Source organism: Trachypithecus francoisi, unplaced genomic scaffold (genome assembly GCF_009764315.1).
Source record: "Trachypithecus francoisi isolate TF-2019V2 unplaced genomic scaffold, Tfra_2.0 Lachesis_group8, whole genome shotgun sequence".
Classification (NCBI taxonomy): Eukaryota; Metazoa; Chordata; class Mammalia; order Primates; family Cercopithecidae; genus Trachypithecus; species Trachypithecus francoisi.
This window is the reverse complement of record NW_022681473.1, coordinates 17,031,761-17,049,005: the sequence shown is the minus strand read 5'-3', so window position 1 is coordinate 17,049,005 and position 17,245 is coordinate 17,031,761. Positions and strand designations below refer to the sequence as shown.

The window sequence follows — 17,245 nt, the reverse complement described above, 5'->3', positions numbered from 1 at the left end:
TGGTAAGTTGCACAACTAGGATTCCAACCCTGCTCCAACTCTGCAGCCTGTGCTTTCTGACTACTTTGCTCAAACGCCATCGATAAGGAGTACTTTTTTATCTTCTGAGGTATGGCTTGAGGTCAACCTGAGGGGGGCAATCATTCCCAGAATTCTACCTTAGGCTGTAGGGTTATCAGGGACCCAGAGGGTTCAATTAGTTCAGTGGTCCTCAAGCTCTGTCCCAAGGGATCCTCTACAGGTGTTTCAGGGATTAGACAAGTGTTTGCTTCAAAAGGGTTTGTTTTTTATCTTTTGCCAGTCAAATTTAGCAGTGGAGGGCTGTATACCAACTTTAGTGACACTAACATAAAGTTCTGACAATCCATTATCATGGGACCAACCAAAAATTGTTTTGTGAAATGTATTTTTAACTACCTAAAGTTTGCAAACTAATATCATGTATATTAAAAAATATTAGATACCAAATATATCTAATATTAGATATAATCAACATTAAATTGTGTTATAATTTCATACACATAAAAAAAAGTACACATTCATAGCTCACTGAAGCCTGAACTCTGAGGCTCAAGCAATCCTCCTGCCTCAGTCTAAGGTGCAACGTGCCACCACACCTGGCTAGTTTATTTATTTTTATTTATTTATTTATTTATTTATTTTTGAGATGGAGTATTGCTTGGTTGCCCAGGCTGGAGTGAATGGCACGACCTTGGCTCACTGCAACCTCCGTCTCCCAGGTTCAAGAGATTCTCCTGTCTCAGCCTCCTGAGTAGCTGGGATTATAGGCACATGCCACCATGCCCGGCTAATTTTTGTATTTTTAGTAGAGATGGGGTTTCATCATGTTGGCCAGGCTGGTCTCAAACTTCCAACCTCGTGATCTGCCCACTTCGGCCTTCCAAAGTGCTGGGATTACAGGGATGATCCACCGCACCTGGCCGCTATTTTTTATAGAGACATGGTCTTGCTATGTTGCCCGGACAGGTCTTGAACCATGGCCTCAGGCAATCCTCTCACCTTAGCCTCACAAAGTGCTTGGATTACAGGTAGGAGCCGCTGTGCCCGGTCCTGTTTTAAAGTGCAGTGAGAAGCACTGCACTTGTCCAATTTATTTCTCATCTCATGATGAGAAAATTGAAAACACAAAGGCTATAGTGTCCTAACGAAGTTGCAGGAATCAGGAATAGTCTTTGCTTAGAAACAAAGAAAACTTCCAGATTAGAGGTATTTTGGATATGTGCTATCTCTCCCAAGAAATATGGCATTTTATCTTAGTCCAACCCCAAAAAATCTCATTTTGTCCTAAAACAAAAATGTAAAAAACAACACAAAATGCACAAGAGGTATTTCAGGAAGACGGTAACAAGAGGAAAACCCAGGGCTGAATTATTCAAATGAAAACCCTTAACTTCATTCTACATAAAAAGCTCTTGTCTTTTTTTTTTTTGAGACAGTCTTACTCTGTCGCCCAGGCTGGAGTACAGTGGAGCGATGTTGGCTCACTGCAATCTCTGCCTCCTGGGTTCAAGCAATTCTCATGCCACAGCCTCGCCTCCCGAGTAGCTGGGATTATAGGCACCTGCCACCACGCCCAACTAATTTTTTGTTTTTAGTAGAGACGGGGCTTCACCATGTTGCCCAGCCTGGTCTTGAACTCCTGAGCTTAACTGATTTGCCTGCCTCGGCCTCTCAAAGTGTTAGGATTACAGGCATGAGACACCGTGCCCGGCCTCTCTTGTCTTCTTAGCATGAAATTGTTTGGGGTGAGGTAGGACGACAGAATTAAGTGACCCATACTGTTCAAAGTTGATGTATTTCACAACTGTTTGGTTCTCAGCATCATGCCACAGGGCCCAGATATCCGTGGGAGTTAAGGCAAAGTCAATCAGTGTCTCCTAGGAGGAAATGTGGGAAAAAAGGGATAAAATAAGAAAGAAAGTAGTAGTTCATGGTGACTTACTTTTTCATCTGCAGGAGAGGTAAATGCATGAAAACCAAACATGGTACCACATGAATTTGGTAAAGTCTAAATGAAATTTTGTTTCATACATCATGAAATTATTCCATTTTAAGACTACAATCCCATTACACCATAACAGAGTTAGCCAATACTTCTTTTTCTTGTACTTATGTGATATGCAAAGGATGAATCAACCTACCTGAGAAGTGAACAGTGAAGAAATGTGATCTAGACTATAGCGGTTACTCTCAGTGCTCACCAACTGGAAAACGCAGAACTGTTAAAACACAAGATAATCATTTATTACCTGAAATAATCAACATGTTACTTTTCGAAGCAAGGGCTATTAGCATTCAGAAACCTTTAAACAAAAAAAATTTTTTTTTTTTTAAATGGAGTCTTGCTCTGTACCCCAGGCTGGAGTACAATGGCATGATCTTGGCTCACTGCAACCTCCGCCTCCCAAGTTCAAGCTATTCTCCTGCCTCAGCATCCCGAATAGCTGGAATTACAGGTGCCTGCCACCATGAACAGCTAATTTTTATATAGTTAGTAGAGACGGGGTTTCACCGTGTTGGCCAGGCTGGTCTCAAACTCCTGACCTCAAGTGATCCATCCGCCTCGGTCTCCCAAAGTGTTGAGATTACAGGCGTGAGCCATGCAGCCTAATTTTTGTATTTTTAGTAGAAGACAGGGTTTTATCATGTTGGCCAGGTTGGTCTCGAACTCCAGACCTCAGGTGATCTGCCCACCCTGGCCTCCTAAAGTGCTAGGATTACAGGCATGAGCCACTAAGCCCAGCCTAAATTAACTGTTTTTATAAAGAAAATTTACTGTAAATTGTTAAGAGTGATGATGACCCTTTACTTATTTTTTTTGTTTTTTGTTTTTTTTGAGACGGAGTCTCGCTCTGTGGCCCAGGTTGGAGTGTAGTGGCACGATCTCAGCTCACTGCAAGCTCCGCCTCCCGGGTTCCCGCCATTCTCCCGCCTCAGCCTCCCGAGTAGCTGGGACTACAGGCGCCGCCGCCAGGCCCGGCTAGTTTTTTTGTATTTTTAGTAGAGACGGGGTTTCACCGTGTTAGCCAGGATGGTCTCGATCTCCTGACCTCGTGATCCACCCGCCTCGGCCTCCCAAAGTGCTGGGATTACAGGCGTGAGCCACCGCGCCCGGCCGATGACCCTTTACTTATATGCAGCTGTTCACAAAGAAGTATTAAAGAAAAAAAAGTAGCAAAATTTCCTTTTGAGAAAAATAGTGTATGAATTATGAAAAAAAATATGTAGTGCTTATATCCATTCTAGCCTGAACCTGTGTTTTACAACCTACAAATCTCAATCCATTTGTGGGACATGAAATCAATTTAGCAGGTCTCAAACAGCATTAAACAGACAGACAAACAAACAAACAAACAAACAAAAACCCAACAGTCCAGGCTGGTCTTAAATTCCTGAACTCAAATGATCCTCCTGCATCAGCTCCCTGAGTAGCTGGAACTATACATGTGCACCATCAGGCCCAGCTGAAGATGAGTTCTTGTGAAGAAAAAAGAAATAAAATACTACCAGTTCACTATAATCTGAATAGGCTAACAGTGTTACATAGCTGTCAAAAAAGTTATTCTGATTTTAGGCTTCAATGGAGAATCATAATACTCAAAACAAAGGAAGTAATAGCTCTGCTCAATTTGACACACTCCTGAACTACTACATTCATTCCAGATCTGACCTTTAGAGCAGTGGTTCTCAATATGTGGTCCACAGATTCCTAGAGGTCCCTGAGACCATTTCAGGGGGTCAGTGAGGTAAAAACACTTTCCTTTTTTTTTTTTTAAGACTGTCACTCAGGCTGGAGTGCTATGGCACAATCTCCACTCAGCGCAACATCTGCCTCCTGGGTTCAAGCCATTCTCCTGCATCAGTCTCCCGAGTAGCTGGGATTAATGATGCCCACCACCATGCTTGGCTAATTTTTGTATTTTTAGTACAGTCAGGGTTTCACCATGTTGGCCAGGCTGGTCTCAAACTCCTGACCTCAGGTGATCTGCCCTCCTTGGCCTCCCAAAGTGCTGGGATTACAGGTGTGAGCCACTGCACCTGGCCCCAAACCCTCTGCATAATAATACTATATCATTTGCCTTTTCACTTTGTTGATATTTGCATCAATGATGCAAAACCAATGGTGGGTAAAATTACTGGTGTCTTAACATAAATCAAGGCAGTGGGACCAAACTGAACACCCTTTCAAGAGAAAAACACTCAAGAAACTAGGAGTAAAGGGGAAGCTCCTCAACATGACATAAAGGGCACTTATTAAAAATTCAGGCTGGGCACTGTGGCTCACACCTGTAATCCCAGCACGTTGGGAGGCTGAGGTGGGTGGATTCCTTGAGCTCAAGTGTTTGAGACCAGGCAACATGGTGAAACCCCATCTCTATCAAAAATACAAAAAAATTAAACATGTATGGTGGCACACTCCTGTGGTCCCAGCTACTTGGGAGGCTGAGGTAGGAGGATTGCTTGAGCCTGAGAGGTGGAGGTTGCAGTGAGCTGAGATCACGCCACTGCACTCCAACTTGGGTGACAGTGAGACACTGTCTAAAAAAAAAAAAAAATTCACAGATTACTGTTGCATCACGATGAAAAAAAGAAAAATTGACAGCTTACATTATACTTAATGATGAAATACTGATAACTTCTCCCTTAGCAATAAAAATCAGGAATGAGGTAAAGATGCACAGCATAGCCAACATGGTGAAACCTTGTCTCTACCAAAAAACAATACACAAATTAGCTGGGCATGGTGGCACATGCCCGTAGTACCAGCAACTCTACTCTACTCTACAGAAGGCTGAGGTGGGAGAATAGCTTGAACCAGGAGGTTGCAATGAGCTGAGAGTGCACCACTGTGCTCCAGCCTCAGTGACAGAGTGAAACTCTGTTTCAAAAAAAAAAAAAAAGACGTAGGTTCTTGCCACTTCTATTCAACACTGTACTGGAGGATCTAGCCAGGACAATTACCACCCACCTCCATCCAAAAAAAATTTTAAAAACCGCACAAGAAAGAAGGAAAAGAAAAGAAAAGAAAGAAAACGCATCTAGATTAGAAAGGAAGTAATAAAACTAACTTTTTTGTGAGACAGGGTTCTGCTCTGTTGCCCAGGTTGAAGTGCAGTAAGGCAATCAGGAACACTGCAGCCTCAACCTTCCAGGCTCAAGTGATCCTCCCATCTCAGCCCCTCAAGTAGCTGGGACTATAGGAACGAGCTACCACGCTCAGCTAATTTTTGCTATTTTGTAGAGATAGGGTTTCGCCATGTTGCCCAGGCTGGTCTGGAATTCCTGAGCTCAAACAATCTGCCCACCTCAGTCTCCCAAAATGCTGGGACTACAGGTGTGAGCCATTGTAATCAAAAGTTTAGTTGCAAATGACATTATCTTGTATAAAGAAAATCCTAAGGAATCCACTATAAAATCTATCAGAACTAATAAATGAGCTCAGCAAGGTTGCAAGATACAATTATGAATATACAAAAATCAACTGTATTTCTGTAAACTTCCAGTGAGCACTCTGAAAATGAAATTAAGAAAATAATTTCATTTATAATAGTATCAAGAAAATTTCACTTACAATAGCATCAAAAAGAATCAAATATTTAAGACAAAATTGAACAAAAGTATAAAACTCATATTCTGAAAACTAAAGCATCCCATGTTCATGGATCAGAAGACTTAATATTGCTAAGATGGCAATATTTTATAATATCATCTATAGAGGCAACACAATTTTTATCAGAGTCTCAGCTGACTCCTTTGTAGAAACTGACAAGCTGATTCTAAAACTCATATGGAATTAAATGGGACCCAGAATAGCCAAAACAATCTTGAAAAAGAAGGACAAAGTAAGAGGGCTCATACTTCCTGGTGTCGAAACTTCCTACAAAGCGAGAGTAATCAAGACAGTGTGGTACCGGCACAAGGTCAGATACATAGATCAATGGAACAGAATTGAGAGTCTAGAAATAAAACCATGTGTCTAAGGTCACATGATTTTGAGAAGGGTGCCAAGACCATTCCATGTGTTAAGTACTATCTTTTCAACAAATGGTGCTGAGAAAACTGGATATCTACAAGCAAAAGAATGAAGTTGAATGCTTACCTCACACTATTAAAAAAAACCCCACAAAACTAAAAAATGAATCAAAGTCCTAACGGACTTTAGGATATAAAAGCTAAAAGTATAAAACTCTGAGAAGAAAACATAAGAGTAAATCATTATGACCTCAGATTTAGCAAAGGATTCTTAAGTTATGGCACTATGAACAAAAGCAACCAAAGAAAAAATAGATAATATGGACTTTATCAAAATTAAAAATGTGTGCTTCATGGGACACCATCAAGAAAGTGAAAAGACAGCTCACATGGTAGAAAATACTACTTGCAAATCATAAATCTGATTAGAGATTTAGATCCAGAATAATATAGTTACAGACTATATAATGATGCTTTGGCATATGGACCACATATACAATGGTGACTCCATAAGATTAAGTTTATAATACCATTTTTTTTTGTTTGTTTTTGAGACAGAATCTTGCTCCATTGCCCAGGCTGGATGGCGCGATCCCAGCTCACTGCAACCTCGGCCTCCGGGTTTCAAACAATTTTCATGCCTCAGCCTCACAAGTAGCTGGGGTTACAGGCACAGGCCACCATGCCCAGCTAATGTTTTGTAATTTTAGTAGAGATGGGATTTCACTATATTGGCCAGGCTGGTCTTGAATTCCTGGCCTCAAGTGATCTGCCCACCTTGGCCTTCCAAAGTGCTAGGACTACAGGCATGAGCCACCACGCCAGCCTGTTTACAGAATTCTTACAATTTAGTAACAAAAAAGACAAATAAACCAATTAAAAAATGGACAAATGAGAAGACTGAAGCTGGATCCCTTCCTTACACGATATACAAAAATCAACTCAAGATGGATGAAAGACTTAAATGTAACACCCAAAACTATAAAAACCCTGTTAGACAACCGTAGGCAACCCCATCCTGAACACATGAACGGGCAAAGATTTCATGACGAAGACACCAAAAGCAATCTCAACAAAAGCAAAATTTGACAAGTGGGATCTAATTAAACTTAAAAGATTCTGCACAGCAAAAGAAACTTTCAACCTACAGACAACCTACAGAATGGGAGAAAATATTTGCAAACCATGCATCTGATGAAGGTCTGATTTCTAACCTCTATAAGGAACTTAAATTTACAAATGAAAGGCAAACAACTTCGTTCAAAAGTGGGCAAAGGACATGAACAGATACTTCAAAAGAAGCTGCATGCCGCTAACAAGCATAGGAAAAAAAGTTCACTATCACTGATCATTAGAGAAATGCAAATCAAAACCACAATGAGATACCATCTCACAGCAGTCAGAATGGCTATTAAAAAGTCAAAAAATGGCCGGGCGCGGTGGCTCAAGCCTGTAATCCAGCACTTGGGAGGCCGAGGCGGGCGGATCACGAGGTCAGGAGATCGAGACCCTCCTGGCTAACACGGTGAAAACCCGTCTCTACTAAAAATACAAAAAACTAGCCGGGCGCGGTGGCGGGCGCCTGTAGTCCCAGCTACTCGAGGCTGAGGCGGAGAATGGCGGGAACCCGGGAGGCGGAGCTTGCAGTGAGCCGAGATCGCGCCACTGCACTCCAGCCTGGGCGACACAGCGAGACTCCGTCTCAAAAAAAAAAAAAAAAAAAAAAAAAAAAAAAAAAAAAAAAGTCAAAAAATAACAGATGCTGGCGAGGTTGCAGAGAAAAGGGAACATTTATACAATGTTGGTGGGACTGTAAATTACTTCAACCATTGTGGAAAGCAGTGTGGTGATTCCTCTAAGAACTAAAAACAGAACTACCATTAGACTCAGCAATCCCATTACTGGGTATATAACCCAAAGGAATACAAATCATTCTACCATAAAGACAAATGCAAATGAATGTTCATTAAAGCACTATTCACAATAGCAAAGACATAGAATTAACCTAAATGCCCATCAACGACGGACTGGATAAAACGTGGTACATATACATCATGGAATATATGCAGCCACAAAAAAGAATGAGATCATGTCTTTTGTGGAAACATGGATGGAGGTGGAAGTCATTATCCTCAGCAAAACAATGCAGGAACAGAAAACCAAATACCACATGTTCTCACCTATAAATGGGAGCTAAATGATGAGAACTTATGAACACGAAGAAGGAAACAACAGACATTAGGGTCTACTTGAGGGTGGAGGTTGGGAGGAGGGAGAAGAGCAGAAGAGATAGCTATTAGGTGCCGGGCTTAATTCCTGGGTGATGAGATAATGTGTACAACAAAGCCCCATGACATGAGTTCGCCTATGTAACAAAGCTTCACGTGTACCCTCAAACCTAAAACAAAAGTTAAAAGAAAAAGTGGGGAGCCAGGCGTGGTGGCTCATGCCTGTAATCCCAGCACTTTGGGAGGCTGAGACTGGCGGATCACCTGAGGTCAGGAGTTCAAGACCAGCCTGGCCAACATGGTGAAACCCTGTCTCTACAAAAACACAAAAATTAGCCAGGCATGATGGCGTGAGCCTGTAATCCCAGCTACTTGGGGGGCTGAGGCGGGAGAATCGCTTGAACCTGGGAGGCGGAGGTTGCAGGGAGCCGAGATCATGCCACTGCACTCCAGCCTGGGCGACACAGCAACGTTCCATCTCAACAACAACAACAACAACAACAACAAAAAAGGCAAATGATCTGAATAAACATTTCTCCAAGGAAGATACACAAATAACCAATACTCACTAAAAAGATGCTTGGCATCATTAGTTATCAGGAAATTTAAACAAAAACCATAATGAGATAATACTTCATACCCACTAGGATGTCTAGAATTAAAAAGTCAGATAATAACAAGTGTTGACAAGTACATAGCAGCAGTATTCATAATAGATAAAAGGTAGAAACAACAAAAATGTCCAACACAAATGAAAGAATTCCAACACAAATAAATAAATGGTGGTATACAACTGAAAATTATTCAGCCATAAAAGGAATTGAAACCACATTTGCAAAAATAATAACAGTGAGAAAATTATGACAATGAAAGAGATCTGGGCCAGGCGCAGTGGCTCACACCTGAAATCCCAGCACTTTGGGAGGCTGAGGCAGGCGGATTACCTGAGATCAGGAGAGACCAGCCTGGCCAACATGGCAAAACCCCACCTCTACTAAAAAAATACAAAAAATTAGCCAGGCATGGTGGCATGCACCTGTAACCCCAGCTACTTGGGAGGCTGCATCAGGTGAACTGCTTGAACATGGGAGGCAGAGGTTGCAGCAAGCTGAGATCGCGCCACTGCATTCTAGCCTGAGCGACCAAGCAAGATTCTCTCTCTCAAAAAAAAATATATATATAATAAGAGAGAGATCTGATCTAACAAATTCCATCTTTTTATTTTTTATTTTTAATTTTTGAGACAGAATCTCGCTCCATCACCAGGCTGGAGTGCAGTGGTGTGATCTCAACTCACTGCAACCTCCACCTCCCAGGTTCAAGCGATTCTCCTGCCTCAGCCTCCTGAGTAGCTGGGACTACAAGCACGCACCACCACGCCCAGCTAATTTTTGTATTTTTAATAGAGACGGGGTTTCACCATATTGGCCAGGAGGGTCTCGATCTCCCGACCTCATGATCCGCCTGCCTTGGCTTCCCAAAGTGTTAGGATTACAGGCGTGAGCCACCGAGCTGACCCACAAATTCCATCTTGTCTTTAATCTCCAAACTGCCTCTGGTCATTCCTGAGCGTGGGCAAAGCTCACTTTGGGAGAAATTTAGTTTACAGTTTAAATAATAATAGCCCTTCCCCAAAACCAAACCACCTTGGTAAAATGAATGAAAGGTCACCAGGTTAGGAAGACGAGAGCGGCCCGAATTCATAGTTAAATGATTGCCAGTCATTATTCTGGAGGTCATAAGATTTGCAACTTCCCCAATTACTTCCGTAAATAACACCACCATTGTAGCACCTTACACTGGCCTTTTAAAATATGTTTTCGGTTTTTTACATTTCTGGCCCTAGCCAGATGAGCAGCTCTTCTGTGGCCCTGACCCAGAAGCAGACTCAGCGCATAGGATGGTTTTCCACACTCCTACAATTGCAACTCCAACCAGTCAGCTGCACTCACAGCCTAGTCCTGCCTGCCAAACTGTCTTTGAAAAACCTGAGCCTCTAAATGTTCGGGGGGCTGATTTGAGTAACAGTAAAACTCCGGTCTCCCGTTTAGCTGGCTCTACGTGTATTAAACTCTCTCTATTCCAATTACTGTCATGATAAATCAGCTCTATGTATTGGGCAGTTACAGAATGAAGTGCTGGCAACACATGCTACATGGATGAACCTTAAAAGTATTAAGCTAAGTGAAAGAAGCCAGTCACAGAAAACCGCTTATATGATTCCACTGACATAATATGACCAGAATAAGTAACGTTATAGAGACAGAAAATAGATGAGCAGTTGTGCAGAGCTGGGAAGAGATGGGGAAAGGGAAGAATGATAGCTAAGGGTATGGGGTTTCCTTTTGAGGTGATGGAAATGTTCTAAAGTTGACTATGGTAATGGTTGCTCGTATCTGTGGATATACTAAAACTCATTGAATTGTATACTTTAAATGGGTGAGTGAATTACATCTCAAGAAAGCTGTTTAAATAAATGAATAGGCTGGGCGTGGTGGCTCATGCCTGTAATCCCAGCATGTTGGGAGGCCGAGGCAGGTGAATCACCTGAGGTCAGGAGTTTGAGACCAGACTGGCCAACATGGTTAAACCCCATCTCTATTAAAAATACAAAAAATTAGCCAGGCATGGTGGCAGGTATCTGTAATCCCAGCTACTCCGGAGGTTGACGCAGGAGAATCGCTTGAACCCGGGAGGCAGAGGTTGCAGTGAGTTGAGGTCACACCACTGCACTCCAGCCTGGGTGACAAGAGCACGAAACTCCATCACAAAAGAAAAAAAAAAAGAATAAAGTGAACCTGTCATTTCAGGGAAAACAAATGACGGTATTTCTTGCCAATGATATATTTCAAGTTTCAAAGTGAAAACTATGATTTCAGAAAACTTTGTATCCACTAACATGAACTCCAGAGCTTCTCAATATTTAAAAGGCTCTTCTGAGAGATCATTAATGATAATTGTGCAGAAAGGGTTAACATAGCAGGCCTGAGGCTGCTCTCCTTAGAAAGGCTTACTTGTACTCTGGGAGGCCGAGGCAGGCAGATCACAAGGTCAGGAGTTCAAGATCAGCCTGGCCAATATTGTGAAACCCCGTGCCTACTAAAAATGCAAAAATTAGCTGGGTGCGGTGGCGGGCACCTGTAGTCCCAGCTACTTGGGAGGCTGAGTCAGGAGAATTGCTTGAACCCGGAAGCAGGAGGTTGCAGTGAGCTGAGATCGCACCACTGCACTCCAGCCTGGGGGACAGAGCAAGACTCCGTCTCAAAAAAAAAAAACAAGAAAAGGAAAAGAAAGGCTTCCTTGCAAAGTTGGCAGTGTTCTCATGGTTCCCTAACTGGTAAGAATGGTTTACTGTGCCTAGACTGTTTGCACAAACAATGCAGTTTATGCAAAATATTTGTTGTTTTCCTTCCAGGAGACTGGAAATTTGGTACATGCTAGGCAGAGGGTCCCTATATGACCAGTCCCCAATCACAATCTTGGGCACTGTGCCTCTAGCGAGCTTTCCTGGGAAACAACATTTTACACATGTCATCACAATTGAGTGCTGGAAGAATTAAGCATGTCCTGTGAGACTCTACTGGGAGAGGACTCTTCGATGATTGTGTCTGGCCTCAGACTTCACTCCATGTGCCTTTTCCCTTTACTGACTTTGCTTTGTTATCTTTTCACTGTAATACATCTTAGCTGTCAGCAGAACTACATACTGAGCCCTATGAGTCCTTTCAGAGTATTACTGGACATGGAGGTGAGGTGGTCTTGGGGATTGCCCCCCAAAACAGTAATTTAGGTATTGCATAATAAAACATGCCAACCCACATCCAGCCAGTTTTAATTTCTAATAAGGTAAATATCCATAGATATAACCCACATAAACAAAAGCTCTTTGCAGTTCTCGGTAAGAGTGTAATAGGGTCCCGAGACCAAAAGTTTGAGAACCACTATTTTAGTTTGACAAACTAATTATAACATGTCGAGGAGACTGATTAACAGGATGTTACATGAGTAACAATGGAAGGAACGAAGGAAGTTAGAGCAGGGTCAATTCTCCTACCACCTACAACCTACACACAGAGAAGAGCGTACTTAGGGGAGATAGATAGGTATGTTCAAACAGTTCAAGGGTTGTCCTCCAGAAAAGAGAATAGAACAATTACGTGCAATCAAGAGAAATGTCTTGATAGAATGATACTTTTGGGCCACAATATTAGGAAAAAACTGCAAGAATGAGCTCTTCCTCTTCCCTTCCATTCTGTTCCTGAGCAATCCAGTCCAAAAACCAATAGGTACTTAGAGCAAGGCAGATATCCTTGCTGGCCAGAAGGTAAGGGTCGGGGACCTGGGGGGGTTGTTCTTCAGTCTGAACAGGCTGAAGGGAACGTCGGTGCAGGCATGTCCCAGCACAGGAGTGAGAACACTAGTGAGTGGGAAGGGCATGTGTGCAGGGGTGATATGGCCAGGTGTGATGAGGCAAGAGCCTAGGGACGTAAGAAGAGTGTCCACATTTGGGACTGCCTGACTTTGGGGGGAGGAGCAGCAACAGTTTGAGAGGGCTCCCACGTGGACAGAAAGCTTGGTGCAGGGTGGAAACTCAGGTTGGGTGAGGAGGAGGTCCACTGCATGAGGGCAGTCTGGTGGTCTCAGGGCCCAAACAGGGTAAGGAGGACATCCACATTGGAGGAGCAGTGTGGAGTGGGCTATGAGAGCCCAACAGAAGTGAGAAGGGCATCCGGGAAGGGAAGTGACCTAGCATGGGGACTCAGTGGGGGAATCAGAGCCCCTGCATAGTAATGGAGACAGAGCCTACCTCACTGATCTGTTATTAGGATTAAATGGATAAGACGCATATAGCATATGAGCCCAGAGTAAGCACAATCCCAGTGTTTGCTATTATTAATGTCCATAAAGGGCCTGGCACAGCGCCAAACACAGAATACTCAACAAATGGCTGTTTATTAAATGATTACACTATTACCTCCCATCCTACATATCTCATCTATAGACAGCAGCTACTGTCTGGATGCTAAGCAAATTTATTTAGAAAAATTAACTTAACCATAACCACTTAACACCTACATCCTTTCAGGAATTCTGTGTTTTTCACCTAGACTTCCTAATTTGCTCTTCTTGTTTAGTTTTGGTTAACTTTTCCTTTCATATTACTTTAAACTCTCTACTTCCTTTCATACTGACCCTTCCTTCAAGATCTTCTAATTCACACAGTAGCACAAACCCAACCAATACCTCAGAAACACATCTAGGTTGGTGAAAAGAGCTTGAACAGACTCACTGAGTCTACAGCCATTTCTCCACATCAGTACACACAGAATAACTTGGTATATGTCTTATTGGTTTCATACCTGTCCTTGTTTTGGTGCATGCATGTATATCCCTATGTAGAGTCCCATGGCAGGGGAATAAGCAAGCCGTAATTTGTGTCCAGTTCCAGCAGTGAGCCGAAGGTCTTTCTTTACAGGGACATACTCCAGCATGTCAGCTACCATCAGGCACATTTGCTCCTGTCCAGGAAAACAGTTAATAGGTGATATTCAAGGGATATTCAGGCTAGAAGAACGTACCTTTTGAAAGGATGGACCTTTCATTATATCTACCACTCTATCTAGTTTATCTGCTAAAAGACCTTACAGGTTTTTGTTTTAAAAGGGCTAACACGGGCCGGGCGCAGTGGCTCACTTCTGTAATCCCGGCACTTTGGGAGGCCAAGGTGGGTGGATAACCTGAGGTCAGGAGTTCGAGACCAGCCTGGCCAGTATGGTGAAACCCCATCTCTACTAAAAAATACAAAAATTAGCCAGGTGCAGTGGTGTATGCCTGTTATCCCAGCTACTTGGGAAGCTGCGGCAGGAGAATCACTTGAACCTGGGAGGCAGAGGTTGCAGTGAGGTGAGATTGCGCCATTGCATTCCAGCCTGAGTGACAGTTTCAGGGAAAAAAAAAGGGGGGGGGAAGGGGGGCTAACATGTAAAACATCTCTTCAGTCTGAAATATAAGATCAGACTTATATAAAATATAAGCTGTATTTTTTTAGATGAATCTTGAAAACCATTTTACCAACTTACATTTTTAAAACATATTTGTTGCTCTTAAATGAAAGATCCAGCCTGGGTAACATGGCAAAAGCCGGTCTCTACAAAAAATACAAAAATTAGCCAGCTGTGGTAGCACGAGCCTGTAGTCCTAGTTATTTGAGCAGCTGAGGTGGGGAATAGCTTGAGCCCGGGAGGCAGAGGCTGCAGTGAGCTGCATTCATGCCACTGTACTCCAGCCTGGGCGACAAAGTGAGACTGTCTCAAAAAATAAAAATTTTAAAAAAGAAAAAAAAGTGAAATGCATACTTTGTAATACTCTTTCAGTGTTCCTGTAAGATTGATAATTTTTCCAAATCAAAAGACAATAAGTTAGGAGGAAAATATATGCAAAAGAAAGCTAAATGAAACTGTCTGAATCTGGAAGTGACCAATAATTTCCAAACTAATTGATCTGATCATCTTTAAGAGAAACAGCAAAATTTATTTCAATTCTCATGATTCACAATGCTATTTTAACTTACAGCAACTATAAATGTAGCACTTACCTTGTAAGACCACATTCGTAGTTTATGATCCTGACACAGAGCAAAGATGAAGGCATCATGCTCCACACAATGAACAGCAAGACTGAGGGGACGATCTGAAGGCGACTGGTCACCCCTAAAACATAAGACCCAGTTTTAGAGTTTTACTGCTGCAAAGTATCTGATCATTAGAATTTGCAACTCAAGAAATATAATAAAATTATAAATGTACACTCTTAGCAGAAGGACCAAGAGCTTATATGCTGGTATAAGACAACTACGTTTCTATTTGGTTTATCACCAATTACTATAATAAAATTTAAAAGGCTCTACATAACAATGGAAGACTGTTTCCTTTTGTACTGTTTTCCTTTAACCAGCAAAAACGTTCTACTTCTAATAATTTTACACGAAACTGGATTTGGGTAAGTCAGGGCAGAGCACTGAACTGCATATTCTGAGAATATACAGTAGGCTGGTTTACGCTGTCAAAGCATCCAATTGTAGACGAAATGGACTTGGGAGTGTGGCTTTCCTCAGATGGAATTTGATTTTATTCTGACTGTTCTCCTTTCCAGTATAATGTTTGCCTTGGAATAAGACTGGAAACAATAACTGCCGACCAGTGCAAAAAGATTAAATTCTTGGGCCCTTTGATTTACCTACCAGACACCACTCACCTGATAGCTGTTGGCATCCAGCCTGTAAGCAATCGTTGCATTACTGAACTCTGTTTCAGCTCCACAACTGACACCATACCTGCAATGATATCCAAGGCACCTCTTGAACACACTTTGAGAAACCCAAAGGCAAGAATGATGTAACCATGAACAAAGTCTTTATAATAGGCAACAGGCTTCTGTATTTCTGTACTAACAAAGTTTTAGGACGTAACTTTCCTACATATATCACACCTAAAATATTTTGAATCATTATTAGATCCATAAAAATAGCATTTTTATACTTCTCGTGGAAGTTTTTGCCTTTTACAGACAGTAACCCATATTGCCACCCAGCAGAATCACTTCATTCTTTCCAAAACAATCCCTAGGTACCTTTCCTGTGCCAAGCACAGTCCTAGATGGTGGTGACATAGCAGTAAACAAAACAAATTTTAAAACTCCTGTCCTCATGGAACTTATATTCCTTCAGGGGAAGGGGAGAAGCAGAGACAGCTAAATTAAGTAGAATGGCAGTAAGTCAGAAAAATAAGACACAAAAGGAGTACAGAGAATGCCAAGACCTAGGGAGGGCAGGCAGGGGCACTGCAATTTTGAAAAGGGTGGTCAGGGAAGGCCTCAACGAGGCGACACTGAGTAAAGACCTAAAGGAGCTGCGGGAATGAGCCAAGCTAGTAGCTGGCTATACCAAACAAATGCCTTGAAGTCGGGGTGTCCCAGCATATTCAAGGAATTGCAAGAAGGTATGTGGCTGGTGAAGAGAAGGGGAAGAGTGAACAGATGAAGGTAGAGAGACAGCAGTGGGTCACTCTAGGCCAGTGTAAGGACTCTGGGTTTATTCAGCATAACATGATATATTTAAAACCCAACTTGGGTCATGTTGGCCAGGTGCGGTGGCTCATGCCTGTAATAATCCCAGCACTTTGGGAGGCTGAGGCAGGCAGATCCCTTGAGGTCAGGAGTTCGAGATCAACCTAGTCAACGTGGCAAAACCCTGTCTCTAACAAAAATTCAAAAATTAGCCAGGCGTGGTGGTGGGCACCTGTAATCGCAGCTACTTGGGAGTCCGAGACACGAGAATCGCTTGAACCTGGGAGGTGGAGGTTGCAGTGAGTCAAGATGCCACCATCGCACTCCAGCCTGGGTGATAGTGAAACTGTCTCGAAAGAAAGGAAGGAGGCCAGGTGTGGTAGCTCATGCCTGTAATCCCAACACTTTGGGAGGCTGAGGTGGGCAGATCGCAAGGTTAAGAGTTCGAGACCAGCCTGGCCAACATGGTGAAACCCTGTCTCTACTAAAAATACAAAAATTAGCTGGGCATGGTGGCAAATGCCTGTAATCCCAGCTCAGGAGGCTGAGGCAGGAGAATTGCTTGAACCCAAGAGGCAGAGGTTGCAGTGAGCTGAGATCGCGCCACTGTACTCCAGCCTGGGCGACAGAGAGAGACTCCCTCAGGTGACCCGCTCGCCTTGGCCTCCCAGAGTGCTGGGATTACAGGTATGAGCCACAGCGTCCGGCCCTTGGGTTTTAAATATATCAGTCCACCTGAGAAGTTTCTGAAGAGGGTTAAGGACAGATCTGGGGAGATGTATATAAAGCTCATACAATAATCCAGGCAAGACATAGTGGCAATTTGGTGCAGGGTATTTAATGTCTTTGTTTCAATTAATTTAATTATAATGTTATAATGCCTCTATCTCAGGGCAGACAATTAGGCAACTCATCTCTACTACAGGATTTAGAATAGGCTGTCTTATACTTGTCTACTT

At 42.7% G+C, this 17,245-nt stretch overlaps 1 protein-coding gene across 1 annotated transcript in view; it reads right to left on the bottom strand.

The window, feature by feature from the left end:
* NUP160 (nucleoporin 160) overlaps positions 1-17,245 on the bottom strand; it is a 73,863-nt gene that overhangs the window by 44,472 nt on the left and 12,146 nt on the right. The window contains exons 5-9 of the mRNA XM_033204279.1: positions 15,477-15,555; positions 14,818-14,932; positions 13,583-13,741; positions 2,163-2,240; positions 1,801-1,898 (exon numbers count right to left, since the gene is read on the bottom strand). Of these exons, the coding sequence (XP_033060170.1) occupies positions 1,801-1,898; positions 2,163-2,240; positions 13,583-13,741; positions 14,818-14,932; positions 15,477-15,555 (529 nt within the window). The remainder of the gene's footprint in view (positions 1-1,800; positions 1,899-2,162; positions 2,241-13,582; positions 13,742-14,817; positions 14,933-15,476; positions 15,556-17,245) is intronic.